The sequence below is a fragment of the Coregonus clupeaformis genome, chromosome 2 (assembly GCF_020615455.1).
Source record: "Coregonus clupeaformis isolate EN_2021a chromosome 2, ASM2061545v1, whole genome shotgun sequence".
NCBI lineage: Eukaryota > Metazoa > Chordata > Actinopteri > Salmoniformes > Salmonidae > Coregonus > Coregonus clupeaformis.
The window spans coordinates 32,745,298-32,765,464 of record NC_059193.1 but is presented as its reverse complement, the minus strand read 5'-3'; the positions used below and the strand labels follow the sequence as shown (position 1 = coordinate 32,765,464).

Below are 20,167 nucleotides of genomic sequence, written 5' to 3'. Positions count from 1 at the left end.
TGACAACTGATGCTTAAAGTTATTGAGGGAGTTATTCTCAGTCTAAATTGGCCATAATTAGTGCTTGTAAAGTTACTGCCATAAGAGGTATTATGACGGTCAAAATTAGAGATTTCAAAAGTCTGATATTTAGAATTCAAGAAACAGGTTCTAGCAATATTTGTTTTACTCCCTTGCCTGTTTGTCTGTGAGACAATGCCACAGATGTTCGAAAATTGACTCAAGATATTATGTGTGTAGTAAATCGGAGTAGGTTGATGTGTATGATATTGGATGTGATTTAGTGAGTGTGTATGATGTCTGGGTAAGAGTAAGACTATAATGTGTGATGTCCAAATAAATAATAACCCAGCCAATTTGCATGGTTGAGTGTCTATGTGTTTAACATGAAGTATTTATGGTGTATGGCTTCACAAGTAGCTTTAGCTCTACTGCTTTACCTGGTGGAGAGAAGCACCTCTTCTGCCTGTAGCACAGGTCCTGTCAGGGGATGAACAGTCACTCCATCCCCAGGCTTTACTTTCAGGCTGTTCTGAGTACTTTTCAGTAGGCCAACTTTACCCCCAGGGAAAGACGCTGTCGGCCAGGCCAGACACACCTGGAAAAAGCAAAAACAGCATAGAAACTTGGCCTGGAAATTATCCTACAGCATTTGTGTCAGTCTAATATTAATCAAGATCGACTGTTTCTGGGTCAACTGCTGATATTGTCTCCCCACAGTTCAATTCATAGTCAATAAGCACATGCACATATACAATATTCCATTCTGTTGATAAACACATTGTTTACATACCTCCTGTTGCCCAGTATTGCTCGACAATAGGACTGGTCTTCCAATGCAAATGTTCGCAGACTTCATTGTATTTATGCTCAGCTGGACAAGGAATGCTCTGCATCTTTTGGAAAGCTTATCATCTGCTGTATCCAAATGTTTACATGGGGGTGACATGCATGGCAAAAGCTGTGTGATCATGACTCTTAGTTCCATCACATTACACATAAGTCATTGGACGAAGGCGTCTTTTGTATGGGGGAGTTTTGTTAAGCGCCTTGGCGCTCAGTCTGAACATTAACACGCATCACTTGCGGTACGGTTTTGGAAGCATAAGGACCTTATCTTTCATATCAGCGATAAATAATTTTCAAAAAACTAAAGGTTCAATTGATGCACACCTTTATACGGTTTGTGTTCCCACACGGCCATATCTCCATGTTACAGCGCATGTTTTACGGAACACAGACAGAAGACAATGTTGACTACATGTGCTAATGATATAGCTATCTACGTCTCCTAACACCTGTGTGTAAACGGAAGACGGACACCACAAACGTGTTGTCACTGAACAATATTGTCGGCTGCAACTGTGTTAAAACCGGATAAAACTGTGTCCTGCACAGGAGGCTGCTGAGGGGAGGATGGCTCATAATAATGGCCGGAACGGAGCAAATCCAATGGCATCAAACACATGGCAACCATGTGTGTGAGATGTATTTGATACCATTGCCCTAATTCCGTTCCAGCCATCACCACCAGCCCATCCTCCCCAATTAAGGTGCCACCAACCTCATGTGGTGTACAGGAAGTGTGTATTTTCCATTTGTTAAATTATTTTGATGTGATATGAAAGTAGAGGGATTTATGTTTCTAGAACCATCCCATAATTAAGAAACGATTTTAATTTAGATGGAGTATTTGCCTTCCAGAGCCAATTCGCCTTCAAACAGAACATGTATGGTCCTTGGACTATAAGGACTAACGTTAGGCTCCTTTAGTCCATTATTGGGCTATGTGTACCCCATATGCAACTTCACCAAATGATGGGTATGTGTATGTATATGTATATCAAGTTACACCAGGACCCTGTTCCTGGAGTGCTACCCTCCTGTAGGTTTTCGTTTCAAACCCAGTTGTAACTAACCTGTTTCCGTTTATAAACCAGCTAATTATTAGAATCAGGTGCGCTAGATTAGGGTTGGAGCGACAACATCCAGGACGTTAGCTCTCCAGGAATAGGGTTGGAGAGCCCTGACCTACACCATGCATCCAGCACAGCAGGTAAGTGCATGCGCAGTGCTTGAGCTCATGTTCATTGGCGTGTATAAATCATGAAATCTTTATGGTACATGACATTTACATTGTATTCAGTTATCAGGATAATATCATAAGTGCAGCAAAACTAGCTAACAAGATACAGTAGCTAACTACCTTTCTCAACGAATTCAATGACTGTGAATGAGTTGTAGAGATTCTTGCTGCCTCCCCCCTCGTGCCCCGAGCTTTGCAAGTTAGTTGAGTCACTGGAGCCATCTCTCAGTCCGCTTGAGTTGTCACCTTCAATGACTCTCCTAACTTTGCTTTTGTTTTTCTTTGAAGACATTTCTTTAATTCAATTTTGCAATAGCGTAGCTACATGTGAAACAGACGTCTCACCACAAGCATGGGTGAATCCGCTGATACACTTCCTGGTTAAAGTTCAGTTCCTCCTCTTTTACCGTAAAGCGGATAGCTAAATGACGTAGTAAATTCTGCTTTGCTACTCTGTTTACAATTTTGCGCGAAAACGGACAATGTATTAAAATATATATTTAGAAAATTATATAGCTTTGTATGGTATGCTTTTAGTTGTTAGCAACTTACAAAAACACAACATGTAGCAAAGATGTCCAAAATAATGCGAAGTACTAGTGTATTACGGTATTTATGCAACTTCAGTGTTGACTTTTATGTAACCAGCGAGTAAATTCATATTTCACGGACGCGTTTTTCATCTAAATATATTTCAAGGCTTTCGTAACATGGCAACACTTACTCGCAAACTATTACCTCTTGTAAGAAACGCGCTTTCAAATCAAACGCGCCGCGCATACGCGCATACAGGGTCAACGACGGCTGTTCGAGCATTCACATGCTCAGCAAACCGGTTACAACTACAGAACGAGCATGGGACAAATGCCCATGTTTTGACTGGGAAAGTGGACAGATTCGGCGGAGTGACAGTGAACCTCGGTGACAGTGATTTCCCGTCGGATATCAGCGAAGGAGTATTTAGTAATCTATTGCGAGGTTAGTGTAGACCAAAGAAAGATAGATATACATAATTGGTGTTGAATGCAGGCACCTTCTTCACTTGGACAGAAAATAAGCAAAAATGCATGACATGTAAGAACCTTGAAAATGCATGAAACGATGCATATTGCCTTATAGCCCAGCTAGTTTGAGGGCCATGCACACAAGCCAAAGAGGGCAGACTGATATCCTGGTTAATAAGTGATGATGCACAGCACCAGCAGTAGGGACACAATCAATGACTCAGTGGCACTTGTTAAAAACTAATACAAATACTTCTGACAATTAGATTCAGATTAATAAAAATGTGACTTTGATAAATCTACACGGACATTGAATGATGAATCTAGTCAGACATGCTCATTGACACCCTCCGACTATGATGTTTTGTTTGTTTTTCAGACTCTTTGGCTCAGTGGAGGACAGAGGGCCGGGTGGCAGTCTGGCTTCATGTGCCCATCTCTTTGAGCCGCTGTGCCGCAGAAGCTTCTGCTCATGGCTTCACCTACCATCACGCCAAGCAGGACCAAGCCATTCTGGCTCTGTGGCTGGGAGATGGGCAGAGCAGGCTGCCCGGGTTTGCTACCCATCAGATTGGAGTGGCAGGTACTCCAGGTCTACTGTCTTGACCTATATCACAGGTTCATACTGCTCAGGATCAGGTGTTAGGTTCAGACCTCTAGGTCAGGTCTGCTTCAGGTTTCTTGAAGCCTTCTGCACACACACTCATTACAATTTACATTTTAGTCATTTAGCAGACGCTCTTATCCAGAGCAACTTACAGTTAGTGCATACATTTTTTTTATTTTTTTTATACTGTCCCCCCGTGGGAATCGAACCCACAACCCTGGCGTTGCAAACGCCATGCTCTACCAACTGAGCTACATCCCTGCCTTGTGTAAAAACTCATGCCTTACTTGTGTAAAAATACAGGTAAGGCAAACATCAGTTATTTCCACTTGTCAGTGATGCACTACAAATCTAGTTTGTGTTTGACTTGCAAACAATGTCTGTGATAGAGAACATTTTGATGGCAGATTCTTTAAATCACCACCAGTCAACCACCAGGTGGCATGCTGTTGACTTTATCCCTCCCCAAAAGTGGATTCAAGCATGTCAGAACATGTCTGTGGAAGGAGGATGGGCAAAACCTGGTCCACATGGTCTGATGGCATGTTTCCAACAGTGACTTTGAGTACCCCACCATTGATTTCTTCCAAAAAGTGACAGTGAAGAGTTTTGGGACTGATGAAGAGTATTTGCACCAACACATCACACATGATTCCCAGTTGTGGAAAAAGTATCCAATTGTCATACTTGAGTAAAAGTAAAGATACGTTTAATAGAAAATGACTCAAGTAAAAGTGAGTCACCCAGTAAAATCCTACTTGAGTAAAAGTATTTTGGTTTTAAATATACTTAAGTATCAAAAGTAAATGTAATTGCTAAAACATACTTAAGTATCAAAAGTATGAATCATTTCAAATTCCTTATATTAAGGAAACCAGACGGCACCATTTTCTTGTTTTGTTTTATTTACTGATAGCCAGGGGCACGCTCCAACACTCAGATATCAACGAAGCATGTGTTTAGTGAGTCCACCAGATCAGAGGCAGTAGGGATGACCAGGGATGTTCTCTTGATAAGTGTGTGAATTAGACAATTTTCCTGTCCTGCTAAGCATTGAAAATGTAACGAGTACTTTTGGGTGTCAGGGAAAATGTATGGAGTAAAAAGTACATAATTTACTTTAGGAATGTAGTGAAGTAAAAGTTGTCAAAAATGTAAATTGTAAAGTACAGATACCCCAAACAACGACTTAAGTAGTACTTTCAAGTATTTTTATTGAAGTACTTTACACCACTGATGGTTCCTTCGTTACCTCACTTAAACAGCAATTGAACCGCAAGAAAATCCACCTGTCGTGTGTTTGTGTTCTCATGATACCAGAATTTTGACTTTGATACCGATACCAGGTTTACTATCACAATACGCGATACCATCATGATACTCTAGACCAAAACGATACCACGGCAAAAGAAAAGGCATATTAGCCAAAGTCACAATGGCACTTGATGCAGAGAGAAACTCCGCTACTGCTCTTTTCAATCGTTGGAAATCTTTTGAGTTCAATATCCTTAGATTTGAATTGTTTTATGTCAACATTTTTCAGAGACAGCCATGTATGCATTAATGAATCAATTATACAATCAATTTGACTTTGGTAAAAACAATCTAACTACATAACAAAATAATGGTCAACATTTACTTGAATGGTAAATCTATATTGATGAACTGGGTAAATGACCAAATGAAGCATTCAATGAAAAGAACACCATACCTTCAAAGATGGGGGAGGTTTAAAAATGCTGTGGGGTTGCTTTGCTGCCTTTGGTTCTGAGGGCCTTGAACGTGCGCAAGGCATCATCAAATCAGCAGATTATCAGCTGTTTTGGAGTCCAATGTTCAACCCAGTGTCCAAAAACTGGGTTTCCATTGAAGGCTGTGGGTCATCCAGCAGGACAACGACCTCAAACACACATCAAAAACCACCCAGGAATGGTTCAAGAAGAAACACTGGACTGTTCTGGAGTGACCAGCCAAGAGTCCAGATCTGAATCACATCCATAACCTATGGCAAGAGCTGAGAACAGCAGTTGGAGGGCACCTGACAAATTGAAGAATGAAAGCAGTTTGCTGCAGAAAAGTGGGCCAAACTTCCAGTAGAAAGGTGCAGCAAGCTCATTGATGGCTACAAGAAGCATTTGTCTGCAGTTATCTTGGCCAAAGGCTGTGCTACCAAGTACTTGCTCCAGGGTGCCAATAATTTTGTCCATGCCATGTCTTTATTTTCTCAATTAAAATTGTGAACTTAAGTTTACCAAAATAAAATTGGTTCTGCAATGTTAATAATCCAATAACACAGCAGTGACCAAAAGCTTTATTTATTTATTTTTCAATTTATTTGAGAAGAAATGGGGAATTATTCAATAAAAGGTACAAGGGTGCCCATATAATTGGTCGGAACTGTATGTCAGACCACTTGTTCATCGTAGGCGTAGCACACACACACGCCCCGCACGTGCAGTGACTCCCCACCAACCTACCCTACGGAAGAACAGTCTCACCCATAGAGTATATAAGTACCCAAGCTGCCAGCTGCAGCAGCCAATAGTTTTACATGACCCACAATTCCCCTCTGTTGATTACTTGGTTTGCTGCCTCATTCCCGAGCTAACGAACGGACCCATTCTGCCTTTGGAGGAAACTTTTTCCCCTCCACAGGCTAACCTAATGATGGCTTTTCAGTCTGGTTCCCGGGCAAACTCCTGTGATGTGCCCGGTTGTGGCTGGATGGGGATGACATCAATTTCCACACGGAAGGCCAAGTTGGGGATTAGACAACCTATCCCTCGCCACACATCTGGGGAATTCATTCAAGGACTGGATGGTGTCCTGGTGAGACGCCGGATGGAAAAAATAATGGCCCATTTCCTTCCCCCTGGAGCTGTCAACAGAAGCAAATAGTTGGCCGTCTTAGTCACAACCTGTTGAAAAAAGTGGTTTAGTTATCAAAAAAAGACTGCTCCCGCTAGGCCGACTGGGATGGCAAACATTCCACAACTATTGCTGAGTCACCCTTTCTGTTTCACTATAGACTGTACTGGTCAATTCCATGTAAAAATGCCCCATGAGCGCTAATGTGAAGTTCATAGGAGCAAATTTGGTGTCAAATGATTTTTTTTTGGGAGAAATATAGACTTGATTCCAAGATAGCATAGCAGTGCGGTCGTGTTCTCTTGTGTGTCCATGTAAATAGCCTGTTTTTTGTATTTGTTTTGTATTTTACGTATATATTTCCCTATCACACTTTTCATCCTTCTACTAAATATACTTTCCTGCAACCCGCCTCACTCAATGTAGAACGGATTCTATTATTTATTCACCTTTATCTAGAATCTCCAGTTGAAACTAGCCAGCCAGCTAACTAGCTAACTAGCTGCTTGCTATTAGCCACCGTTAGCGGTTTTCACCCAGAACATCTGATTTTCTGCCGGAATAACTGAATCACTGAACCTTAACACCGGATTGCAACTAGCTAGCCGCAACCGAATGGATGTCGAATGGATGTTGCTGTAGGCTAATCACCACTGCCCCCGAAGCAAGCATCAGTTAGCCTCGAGCTAGCCTCGGGCAGGCCCATATCCCGGCTATCTACCTCTCTGTCTACCGGACAGGAGTAGCCAGCTAACCAGCTAACTAGCTACTTGCTATTAGCCACCATTAGCGTTTTTTCACCATTGTCCGTGGCCTGCACTACCTACCAGCCAGCTCTAGCCTGGACTATTATCGGCCAGTCTGCACTGTCTGCACAGCACGTTATTGACCCAGAACCTATTGGATTTTCTGCCTGAATCACTGGATAATCGCAACTAGCTAGCTGCAACCAAATGAACGTTGTTGTTGGCTAATCAGCCTTGAGCTAGCCTTGAGTCAGGCACATCTCCTGGCTATCTACCTCTCTGTCAACCGGACGGGACCTCCTAGAGTCGTCACGGAGCCCCGCCGATCCATCACGACTGGTCTGCCGACGTAATCGTCTGTGGTTTCAACAGGCTTCCTGTTGCGATGACCACGAAGATCCATCTGCTAGCCCCGGCCCGCTAGCACACGCAAACGACAGCCGTGCTTCCTGATCGCTGTGCTGTAGTACCAATTCGAACTGCTCTTGGATTCACATATTGCTGTTCACTGGACGTTATGATCACTCAGCTGCACAGCTGATGCCTGCTGGACTGTTCCTTTACACAGTACCCAGTCCTGTTTAGCCTCAGCCCAAACATTATCGCCATTACCAGTTGTTGTCTTAGCTCTCTCTAATAACACCTGTGATTGCTTTATGCCTCTCTCCCATGTCAATATGCCTTGCCTATTGCTGTTCCAGTTAGTTCTTATTATACAATTTCACTGTAGAACCCCAAGTCCCTCTCAAACTGCCTCAAATAGTTGCTTTGTTCCACCCCCCATACACGCCGAGACCGGCTCAATCGGTGCCTCCAGTGATGCTATCTCTTTCATTGCTACCCAACGCTTAGGTTTAACTCCACTGTACTCATATCCTTCCATATCCTTGTCTGTACATAATGCCCTGAATCTTTTCTACAACGCCCGGAAATCTGCCCCCTTTATTCTCTGTACCCAACGCACTAGAAGACCAGTTCTTAAAGCCTTTAGCCGTATCCTTATTCTAGTCCTCCTCTGTTCCTCTGGTGATGTAGAGGCTAACCCCTGCAGCCCCCAGTATCACTCCTACTCCCCAGGAGCTATCATTTGTTGACTTCTGTAACCATAAAAGCCTTGGTTTTCTGCACGTTAACATCAGAAGCCTCCTTCCTAAGTTTGAGTTATTCACTGCGTTAGCACACTCCGCCAACCCTGATGTTCTAGCAGTGTCTGAATCCTGTCTGAAATTTCCATCCCCAACTACAACATTTTCCGTCTAGATAGAACTGCCAAAGGGGGTGGAGTTGCAATCTACTGTAGAGATAGTATGATAGAGCTCTGCAGGCTATCCAGGTCTGTGCCCAAACAGTTTGAGCTTCTACTTCTAAAAATCCACCTTTCCAGAAATAAGTCTCTCACTGTTGCCGCTTGCTACAGACCCCCCTCAGCCCCCAGCTGTGCCCTGGACACCATATGTGAATTGATTGCCTCCCATTTATCCTCAGAGTTCGTACTGCTTGGTGACCTAAATTGGGATATGCTGAACACCCCAGCCATCCTACAATCCAAACTAGATGTCCTCAATCTCACACAAATTATCAACGAACCTACCAGGTACAACCCTAAATCCGTAAACATGGGCACCCTTATAGATATCATCCTGACTAACTTAACCTCTAAATACACCTCCGCTGTCTTCAACCAGGATCTCAGCGATCATTGCCTTATTGCCTGCGTCCGTAACGGGTCCGCGGTCAAACGACCACCCCTCATCACTGTCAAACGCTCCCTAAAACACTTTAGCGAGCAGACCTTCCTAATTGACCTGGCCCAGGTATCCTGGATGGATATCAATCTCATTCCGTCAGTAGAGGATGCCTGGTTGTTCTTTAAAAGTAATTTCCTCTCAATCTTAAATAAACATACCCCATTCAAAAAATACAGAATTAAGAACAGATATAGCCCCTGGTTCTCCTCAGACTTGACTGCCCTTGACCAGCACAAAAACATCCTGTGGCGTACTGCATTAGCATCGAATAGCCCCCGCGATATGCAACTTTTCAGGGAAGTTAGGAACCAATATACACAAGCAGTTAGGAAAGCAAAGGCTAGCTTTTTCAAAGAGAAATTTGCATCCTGTAGCACTAACTCCAAAAAGTTTTGGGACACTGTAAAGTCCATGGAGAATAAGAGCACCTCCTCCCAACTGCCCACTGCACTGAGGCTAGGAAACACTATCACTACCGATAAATCTACAATAATCGAGAATTTCAACAAGCATTTTGCTACGGCTGGCCATTCTTTCCACCTGGCTACCACTACTCCGGCCACCAGCTCTGCACCCTCCGCTGTAACTTGCCCATGCCCCCCGCGCTTCTCCTTCACACAAATGCAGACAGCTGATGTTCTGAAAGAGCTGCAAAATCTGGACCCCTACAAATCATCTGGGCTAGACAATCTGGACCCTTTCTTTCTAAAACTAGCCGCCGAAATTGTCACAACCCCTATTACTAGCCTGTTCAACCTCTCTTTCGTAACGTCTAAGATCCCCAGAGATTGGAAAGCTGCCGCGGTCATCCCCCTCTTCAAAGGGGGTGACATTCTAGATCCAAACTGTTACAGATCTATATCCATCCTGCCTTGCCTTTCGAAAGTTTTTGAAAGCCTAGTTAACAAACAGATCACCGACCATTTCGAATCCCACCGTACCTTCTCCGCTATGCAATCCGGTTTCCGAGATGGTCATGGGTGCACCTCAGCTACGCTCAAGGTCCTAAACGATATTATAACCACGATCGATAATAGACAGTACTGTGCAGCCGTCTTCATCGACCTGGCCAAGGCTTTCGACTCTGTCAACCACCGCATTCTTATTGGCAGACTAAATAGCCTTGGTTTCTCAAATGACTGCCTCGCCTGGTTCACCAACTACTTCTCAGATAGAGTTCAATGTGTCAAATCGGAGGGCCTGTTGTCTGGACCTATGGCAGTCTCTATGGGGGTGCCACAGGGTTCAATTCTTGGGCCGACACTCTTCTCCGTGTATATCAATGATGTCTCTCTTGCTGCTGGTGACTCTCAGATCCACCTCTACGCAGACGACACCATTTTGTATACATCTGGCCCTTCATTGGACACTGTGTTAACAAACCTCCAAACGAGCTTCAATGCCATACAACACTCCTTCAGTAGCCTCCAACTGCTCTTAAACACTAGTAAAACTAAATGCATGCTCTTCAATCGAACGCTGCTGGCACCCGCCCACCCGACTAGAATCACTACTCTCGACGGGTCTGACCTAGAGTATGTGGACAACTACAAATACCTAGGTGTCTGGTTAGACTGTAAACTCTCCTTCCAGACTCACATTAAGCATCTCCAATCCAAAGTTAAATCTAGAATCGGCTTCCTATTTCGCAACAAAGCCTCCTTCACTCATGCTGCCAAACATACCCTCGTAAAACTGACTATCCTACCAATCCTTGACTTCGGCGATGTCATTTACAAAATAGCCTCCAACACTCTACTCAGCAAATTGGATGTAGTCTATCACAGTGCCATCCGTTTTGTCACCAAAGCCCCATATACTACCCACCACTGTGACCTGTACGCTCTTGTTGGTAGTCCTCACTACATATTCGTCGCCAAACCCACTGGCTCCAGGCCATCTATAAATCACTGCTAGGCAAATCCCCGCCTTATCTTAGCTCATTGGTCACCATAGCAACACCCACCTGTAGTATGCGCTCCAGCAGGTATATCTCACTGGTCATCCCCAAAGCCAACACCTCCTTTGGCCACCATTCCTTCCCGTTCTCTGCTGCCAATGACTGGAACGAATTGCAAAAATCTCTGAAGCTGGAGACTCATATCTCCCTCACTAACTTTAAGCATCAGTTGTCAGAGCACCTTACCGATCACTGCACCTGTACACAGCCCATCTGAAATTAGCCCACCCAACTACCTCATCCCCATATTGTGATTTATTTTGCTCATTTGCACCCCAGTATCTCTATTTGCACATCATCTCTTGCACATCTATCATTCCAGTGTTATTACTAATTGTAATTATTTTGCACTATGGCCTACTTATTGCCTTACTTCCATAAATTGCTACATTTGGACACAATGTATATATATTTTCTGTTGTATTTTTGACTTTATGTTTTGTTTTTCCCCATATGTAACTCTGTGTTGTTGTTTTTATCGCACTGCTTTGCTTTATCTTGGCCAGGTCGCAGTTGTAAATGAGAACTTGTTCTCAACTGGCTTTTTATTTTTATTTTTATTTTTTCTCCAACCATTTTCCATCCTAAACATTTGGAATAAGCAAAGGCTTTGATTTCTGGTCAAAGAGATCTTAGGAAAGGGGGTCTTAGAAAACATCTAGCAGCAAAAGTCTTAAAAGGTATTAGAAATACATCAAAGTAAAGACCACTGCCAACTAAACTCAACATTTATATTTAGTTTTGCAGAAATTATTTGCCTTCTGTAAATTTAAGAATTATTGCCTAGTGTCTTGCCATTCTTTTACAAAAGCACACATACAGTGACTTGCAAAATCATTTAGACCCCTTGGATTTCGTACATTTCTATTGTGTTACAAAGTGGGATTAAAATAGATTTAATTGTAATTTTATGTCAACAATCGAAACAAAATACTCATGTCTAAGTGGAATAATTGTGTATATACAGTGAGGGGAAAAAAGTATTTGATCCCCTGATGATTTTGTACGTTTGCCCACTGACAAATAAATGATCAGTCTATAATTTTAATGGTAGGTTTATTTGAACAGTGAGAGACAGAATAACAACAAAAAGATCCAGAATAACGCATGTCAAAAATGTTATAAATTGATTTGCATTTTAATGAGGGAAATAAGTATTTGACCCCCTCAATCAGAAAGATTTCTTGCTCCCAGGTGTCTTTTATACAGGTAATGAGCTGAGATTAGGAGCACACTCTTAAAGGGAGTGCTCCTAATCTCAGTTTGTTACCTGTATAAAAGACACCTGTCCACAGAAGCAATCAATCAATCAGATTCCAAACTCTCCACCATGGCCAAGACCAAAGAGCTCTCCAAGGATGTCAGGGACAAGATTGTAGACCTACACAAGGCTGGAATGGGCTACAAGACCATCGCCAAGCAGCTTGGTGAGAAGGTGACAACAGTTGGTGCGATTATTCGCAAATGGAAGAAACACAAAAGAACTGTCAATCTCCCTCGGCCTGGGACTCACCTCGTGGAGTTGCAATTATCATGAGAACGGTGAGGAATCAGCCCAGAACTACACGGGAGGATCATGTCAATGATCTCAAGGCAGCTGGGACCATAGTCACCAAGAAAACAATTGGTAACACACTACGCCGTGATGGACTGAAATCCTGCAGCGCCCGCAAGGTCCCCCTGCTCAAGAAAGCACATATACAGGCCCGTCTGAAGTTTGCCAATGAACATCTTAATGATTCAGAGGAGAACTGGGTGAAAGTGTTGTGGTCAGATGAGACCAAAATCGAGCTCTTTGGCATCAACTCAACTCGCCGTGTTTGGAGGAGGAGGAATGCTGCCTATGACCCCAAGAACACCATCCCCACCGTCAAACATGGAGGTGGAAACATTATGCTTTGGGGGAGTTTTTCTGCTAAGGGGACAGGACAACTTCACCACACCAAAGGGACGATGGACGGGGCCATGTACCGTCAAATCTTGGGTGAGAACCTCCTTCCCTCAGCCAGGGCATTGAAAATGGGTTGTGGATGGGTATTCCAGCATGACAATGACCCAAAACACACAGCCAAGGCAACAAAGGAGTGGCTCAAGAAGAAGCACATTAAGGTCCTGGAGTGGCCTAGCCAGTCTCCAGACCTTAATCCCATAGAAAATCTGTGGAGGGAGCTGAAGGTTCGAGTTGCCAAACGTCAGCCTCGAAACCTTAATGACTTGGAGAAGATCTGCAAAGAGGAGTGGGACAAAATCCCTCCTGAAGTGTGTGCTAACCTGGTGGCCAACTACAAGAAACATCTGACCTCTGTGATTGCCAACAAGGGTTTTGCCACCAAGTACTAAGTCATGTTTTGCAGAGGGGTCAAATACTTATTTCCCTAATTAAAATGCAAATCAATTTATAACATTTTTGACATTCGTTTTTCTTGATTTTTTTGTTGTTATTCTGTCTCTCACTGTTCAAATAAACCTACCATTAAAATTATAGACTGATCATGTCTTTGTCAGTGGGCAAACGTACAAAATCAGCAGGGGATCAAATACTTTTTTCCCTCACTGTATATTTTTTAAGATAAATTCATAACTAAAATATAGTCGTTGCATAAGTATTCAGACCTTTTGTTTGGGCAAGCCTAAATTAGTTCAGGAGTAAAATGTGGCTTAACAAATCACATAAGTTACATGGACTCACTCTGTGTGAAATAATAGGGGTTAGCATGATTTTGGAATGACACCATTCTTCTGTCCCCCATACATACAACAAATGTAAGGTCCCTCAGTCAAGTACTGAATTTCAAGCACAGATTCAAAGACCATGGAGCTTTTCGAAAGCCTCATAAAGAAGGGCAGTGATTGGTAGATGGTTAACAATAACAAATCAGACATTGATCATCTCTTTTAAGCATCTTCAGGTTAATAATTATGCTGTGGATTATGTATTAAACCACCCAGACACATCAAATATACAGTCGTCCTTCTGAACTGAGCTGCAGGACAGGAAGGAAACTGCTCAGGGATACGGTGGTAGGCCGATGCGCAAGTTTTCAAAAATGCAATTTGCAGGAAACACCGTTCTAAAATGCACACTGCACATGCAAGCAGATTCAGCAGGACAGAGATGGAAATATCCATTAGAAATGTAGAAAGGGGGGAGATCTAAAGATGCAACAACTATCATGGGTTGCTAATATGACTAAGATAATGCCTTTGGCTGCTAGACAATGAAAGAAAGTTGAAAACAAATAGAACAGGAGAGTGCATATGAGGAAGTCTTTATAACAGAATTACCCAAAAATCTGTAACAGAATGACTGCAACTGAATTGGCTACAATGGGAAATCATAGTAGTCACAAACCACAGTTGGGTCACCTGTTGTTACTGTCCTCCCTTCCACTGGCATAATGTTATGTTCAGCTCATAACTGTTTTCTTTCTGTCGCGTGGTGGTCAAAGCAAAGTGTGTGAAAACAGTCTGGAAACCCCTGCCTCGTTCTCTCCCTGTGTCTCTCTCTCTCGCTGTCTCTCTCTCTCCAGTTTGTCACCTTTTCTGGCTCTTACTGACACCTACCCATGAGTCCCCTCTTTCCATTTACTGTAACCAGCCCCCCTCACCGACTGAGCACTGACCGTTGAAAAGTAGTTGAAATTTGGTCAGTCCAATCATAGACGTCTATTTCATAAGTTTGGACAGCACAGTACAGTAGAGCACAGTACAGTACAATAAAGAAAAGTAGAGTATAGGTCAGTGCAATACAGTAGAGTACAGTACATGAGTACAGTATAACTTACTGTAGTGTACTGAACTGTACTGTATTGAACTCTACTGTGCTTTACTGTGCTGTATGTACTGTGATGTCCAAACTTGTGAAGCACAGAAGTCTATGATTGGCACAGATTTGGTCCGGTGCAACCAAATTTGGTATTATTTGGGGGTGGAGCTCATTTAAAATATTAAACAGTGTGTAGAATAATACATTGTTCTACCTGTACCTATTCAGGATACATCAGCATGAAGAGAATGACATTCATAATTATGCATTTATGTATAGTACAAATCAGGAACCCATGATGTCATTCTGTTACCAACATTCTGTTACTGGGTGTTAATTCACTTCACTTACTGTAATTCAATAACCAAAATAGATTTTTTTCAAACTCAAGGTGTCATATCATAGCTGATACCCCATTCTTTCTTCACACATCTTTGGATCTTAATTCAGAGTAGATGTTTAGAAAACTTGGTCACATAAACTAAGGGAGATTTTACCGTCATTCTGTTACAAAACTTTACATCTGCACTGTTCTTCGAGTAAATGTGTTTTTGTAAAATGTTCAGTTAAAATTATTAAGTAGTCCTTGTGCATAAAGTTGTATGTTTTGTTTAACTTTGCTATCAGTGGTTTTTGTTTGGCATACTTTTAAAATGAAAAATCGGAGTCTCTGCTTCTTTCTGTTACCATGGAATCACCCTACTACATAGGGAGGACCAAAATGTGTCACTCACTACCTTTACACAGTAGAGATGATTTATTATTGAGAACAAATTACAATACATTAATCATTACCTTGCCCTATGTATTTAACTTTTATTTAATCAGGAAAATCTATTTTACAAAGTAGACATTTAGTCTGTAATCGCAAGCCAAGGCGGTCTATGATGGTCCAGAATTGTCGGTGTTCTACCTCATTATAGGGGAATGAATAGTCCTCCCTGCCAAATTAGAACGAGAGTTGGGACAGCGTAACACATATTCACTGCAAGAGCAGTCATTTCATGATTATTGCATGATTTCTGTTGTCTAAATTCCTAAAAATTTAGCCTCAGAGAATAGTCAACATTTCTCTCAAGTCTCCGATGTTTTTTGAGTTGTTGTGGTGGTGGCCCCTCTCTCTGGCAGCATAGCTAAAGCCCGGCCCCAGGCCACTCACCGCTCACTCCACATGGGTCAGTTTAATAAAACCTTTCATGTTCTCTCAAACCCAATAATTACCGCTCAACTCAATGCCAACTGGTCTCTAGTCAGTTTTCTGGAAGCTGTCTTCAAAGTTATTTGGCTTATATACCAGCTATGATTAAATAATTTGCTTAATAACACTTCATTATCATGCTGTTATGTTGATAGTTAGTATTTACTGTAGTGTACTTGGCTAGTAACTTATTTTATTTTGTCTATAAAGGTGCAGTTGTTGATGAGTCAAATGGAAAGGTTCTCGTCGTTCAAGACAAAAACAAGGTATTGTACTGCTTCTCTCTATTGTATAATAAAGGGGGACTGAACTTCCTGATTTGGCCTTGTTTTTTAGCTTGCACGTTAAGAAATGCAGCAGCCATGACTGAAACCAAACAAGAGTTGTCCTGGGAGTGTGGTTTAATGTGGGTGTCTCTTGTGTGTATGTTCGCATGTGGCAAGCGTTTGTACATTCACTCTGCCAAAACAGTACACAGTTAGTCACTCACCCTTCTAAGATAACTTGAAACAGTCTAACCAGGTCTTGTGTCTTGAAGTCGCTTAGACTAGCTAGTGCTAGCCAACTTCTTTCGCCAATTTGCTTCAGTCGGCTGGTGTGCGATGGTGGCAAAGTTGGTTTGACTTTGGATAGCCTATCTCCGGGGCTAGTTGGTGACCGTCAATAAATTACACTATGTAAATGGTAAATATTTTCATGTTGAACACCTTTTAGTTGTCTCATTAAATGCTTTCAATATATATGAATTTCTACAATTTATAGTTGGTTTGAGATTTTTAAGTCATTGAAATTTAGAGCTATTGGCATTTTAAAATATTTTCCCATGTACATTGTGTAATTTATTGATGGTCCCTAACTAGCCCCATAGGGATATTGAATGTCAAACCAAATTTAATGTGGGCATTACAATTGGGTCGTGTGCAGCTGCGCTCCGAATTGATTATTACTTTGGGCAGGATTAAATAAACCCAACCCAAAGAAAACTGTTATGGTATCCCATCTTTTCCTAATTATCTCGCAAATCTCCGTTTTGGACAAGACTGACTTTATGACCAAAAATATCCTATTTACACTTTGTTGTACATTTTGACACACGTAAGCCGTTTTCTACCAGATAAGTTGTATATTGCTTTCAGTTGCTCTTTAAATGTCCATATGACAAAAGAAAGTTAAACTTGATCACAAATTATGAGTTATTTAGTTCACCATTATAAAACAAATCTACTTGCATTCTCGTGATCTAAAAGGTCTCTATCTAGGGAAGCAAAGCTAAACCATTGTAAGATATATTATGGAAAAATAAAACTTTTCAACCACAGTGATACAGTCCGACCTCTGGATCTCAATGTGCCTCATCTAACTCCCATATAATCCCCAATCAACACTGAGGAGTGAATGGCAGTAGTTGTTTCCTTCCTTCCCACTGCTATGAATGGCTGTCATTATGTGTTTATTTAGGCAGTTTTCCTAGCGTCTGCTGCCTCTCTACATGGGGAGAATTATTCTCCTCTCACAGACTTTACCTTGACTTCTGCTGCGTCACCGTCTCACTTAGCATAGCTCCTCACAACATTACGCAACCTCAAGCAAACATTCTTAACCCATGCTGGTGCATGCTTAGTACACCACACAACATTTCAAACATTACCATAATGTGTGGTCGCAAAATAATTATCCTGTATTTCTAAAGCAATTTGCAGTGTTGAAGTATCATAACATCACTCAATGGCAACTCTTTGGTTGAATATTTATGTGTACCCAATCACTGCAATAGATATCAAGAGTGGTGCATATGGTACATTGTCTTGCGTGTTAGTTATATTTTAAGCAACAGCGACGAGCAGTTAGTGTTTGGGAAGTGAGAAGTTATTTAATCTCTTCTCTCTTCTCGTCATTTACTGGAAGAGGGCCTCATGCACTCAGTCTGGCCTTTGGCCATCGGCAGAGTTTGGCAGGCTAAGCCCATCCAGAGCTGCTCTGGGGTTGTGTTTCCTGAAAGTGAACCCCTCCTGGTTCATTATCACTGACTTCTGCACCAAGACAGCAAATGAAAGGGATGCTGGGTAATTGCATTGTAGCTAGGTGATTTGTGGCTGAAACAAAAGAGACCCAATTTGCTGTGTTGAAATCTGATGAAGTAATGTGTAATGGGTTGATGTACGTTTTAGAATAATATGAGTCATTGGCTGTTTGCGATTTAAGAATGACGAGTGCAAGTTAGTCATGGTTCTTATTTGCTATTCGGACCATTTATTGTTATTCTTTTTCACTTATCTGTACATAACCAGGCTCTCCAGATGAATTCAATGCCTAGACTGTATCAGATTACCCATATCTAGAATCACAGCCATATTACCAGAGCACAATTTAGTAAACCACACAAAATATGGTGTAATATTGTTAAATTATACGTTTATTCTTTAAATTTCCTACGTTGTTGTAAAACAAGTAGCTCCAAAAATATAGCACTTTAATTACGATTAGAAAGGAAATCAAATTATGAAAGTGTAGTGCTTTACAGTTTATCAAAACATTGAACAAGATTAATCAAATCAAATACAAAAACAATAGTTTTACAATAGCAAAAGTATATTTTGAATTCAAAATTAAGCAAAAACTACAAATGTATTCAACTACATAATTTAACCAGCAGCGATCTGTCTTTAAATATATTTAAAGAGTGGTGAAAACACCAAACTTAATTGCTTTGATTTCTTCAAGAATAAAATACAATCACATCAAAATGAATATTAAACTCATAACTTATAACATCAATGCATACGTTTTACGAAAGTGTGAATAATGTGGATTTAAGTTTGGATTTGGCCCTATGCACATACAATTGTAAAATACTTATTCAGAAATAAAATCCTTGAATGCAGCACAATTTTGGATCCTAATACAAAGTGTATTGTTGTGACTTTATTTCAGACAGTAAATGCATGGAAATTCCCTGGAGGGCTCTCGGATCCAGGAGAAAACATTGGTGAGTGATGCAACCACATAACTTCATAATACTGTATAGTAACTGACCGTACACAATACATTAAGGTATACCATACACAGAGAAACTGCCACCTCAGACCTTCATGAGAGCTACACTCAAGTGTTTATACAGTAGCTAAACAATTTTACTTAAAACAACAGACTTCAAATGAACTTGTTCAACTTTTTGAAGCAGCTTTTGATACATAGACCCACCCTCTGAAGCAGCGTTTTATGTGTGACTAAAATACATAATAAAATAGATTTCCCTTTTTTTGAACCATTTCATTTTCGTGACTTAATGTTCAATTTTTGTACTCGCATGCGTATGATACAAAAATGTTGATAATGAAAAGGTCAGTTATTTTGTGAGCATTATCATACAGTCAGATAGATATACAGTACTGGAGTTTTCAAAACAAAGGTTTCTAAAGAACAGTACAAACATTAAATCCATGTTTCCTCATCTGTTTTCCTTTCTTTCATTCTCTTCAAGGCACCACTGCGGTCCGTGAGGTCTTTGAGGAGACGGGAGTCCGCTCTGAGTTCAAGTCCCTTCTGAGCGTCCGGCAGCAACACAACCACCCGGGTGCTTTTGGTATGTCCGACATGTACATCATCTGCCGCCTAAGCCCCCTCACTTATGACATCAACTTCTGCACCCAGGAGTGCCTGCGCTGTGAGTGGTTGGAGCTAACCGAGCTAGCCAAGACTAATGCCACAACACCCATCACTAGCCGCCTAGCCAGGCTCCTGCTTCATGGACTAAACCAGGGCTTCAACAAGATTGATCTGGCTATGGAGGAGCTGCCAGCTGTCTACTCAGGGAGGTTCTACCAGCTGTACCACAGGGAGCTGCCGCCGGTGCTCAAACACAACGCCTGAGGACAGGGTCCGCCTTGCCTAGCCTAGCACAGCGATGCTAATTGCACTAGCACGTCAGTGCTTGTCATATTAGCGTGTGGATGATGTTTTACCATAGTACTTGAAGTGTATATTCATGGCAGACTGGAATAGGTTTTTATGTTACAAGGGAAGGAGGGTGTAGCAAATGGTACCGATGATGATCACTGTAAAGGACATTTTGCACAAATCACAAGATGTACCTCTTGTCTGTAAAAAATCTAATAAAAATACACAATTTGAAGAAATTGACAACTCTGTTTGGGAAGACCCTCAGGGCCACTATGTTCTAAAAT

The 20,167-nt window shown here is 41.6% G+C and overlaps 2 protein-coding genes and 1 long non-coding RNA gene across 5 annotated transcripts in view; 1 reads left to right on the top strand and 2 right to left on the bottom strand.

The window, feature by feature from the left end:
• The window catches only part of spata5 (spermatogenesis associated 5), a 129,803-nt gene extending 127,356 nt beyond the window's left edge, over positions 1 to 2,447 (bottom strand). Inside the window, exons 1-3 of one of the 2 annotated variants that reach the window (XM_041840759.2) lie at positions 2,207 to 2,447; positions 794 to 918; positions 441 to 598 (exon numbers count right to left, since the gene is read on the bottom strand). In XM_041840759.2, coding sequence (XP_041696693.2) covers positions 441 to 598; positions 794 to 918; positions 2,207 to 2,378 — 455 coding nt within the window. In that variant the 5' untranslated portion in view covers positions 2,379 to 2,447. The remainder of the gene's footprint in view (positions 1 to 440; positions 599 to 793; positions 919 to 2,206) is intronic. The other variant, XM_041840768.2, reaches the window with a different exon arrangement.
• Positions 2,448 to 2,506: 59 nt separating this feature from the next.
• Positions 2,507 to 20,119, top strand: nudt6 (nudix (nucleoside diphosphate linked moiety X)-type motif 6). 2 transcript variants are annotated; one of them, XM_041840787.1, is made up of 5 exons: positions 2,507 to 3,064; positions 3,470 to 3,673; positions 16,194 to 16,249; positions 18,915 to 18,969; positions 19,465 to 20,119. In XM_041840787.1, exons 1-5 carry the CDS (start codon positions 2,797 to 2,799, stop codon positions 19,851 to 19,853), a joined length of 972 nt encoding a protein of 323 aa, XP_041696721.1. In that variant the 5' UTR covers positions 2,507 to 2,796; the 3' UTR covers positions 19,854 to 20,119. The 2 variants fall into 2 exon arrangements, with proteins under 2 accessions (XP_041696721.1, XP_041696730.1); XM_041840796.1 differs by lacking the exon at positions 2,507 to 3,064 and adding an exon at positions 3,107 to 3,160.
• LOC121534229 lies at positions 5,997 to 16,673 on the bottom strand. The gene is made up of 2 exons (XR_005994571.1): positions 16,474 to 16,673; positions 5,997 to 6,615 (listed from the first exon to the last, which is right to left on the bottom strand). It is a non-coding gene; the product is annotated as an uncharacterized LOC121534229 (long non-coding RNA).
• Positions 20,120 to 20,167: the final 48 nt, after the last annotated feature.

What these genes read in the sequence shown, in the direction of transcription:
- nudt6 (XM_041840787.1), top strand. Translation starts at nt 2,797, where the DNA reads ATGGCAACACTTACTCGCAAACTATTACCTCTTGTAAGAAACGCGCTT. An exon ending in ATTTAGTAATCTATTGCGAG is followed by an intron (nt 3,065 to 3,469) that starts GTTAGTGTAGAC and finishes TTTGTTTTTCAG; the next exon opens with ACTCTTTGGCTCAGTGGAGG. An exon ending in TCGTTCAAGACAAAAACAAG is followed by an intron (nt 16,250 to 18,914) that starts GTATTGTACTGC and finishes ACTTTATTTCAG; the next exon opens with ACAGTAAATGCATGGAAATT.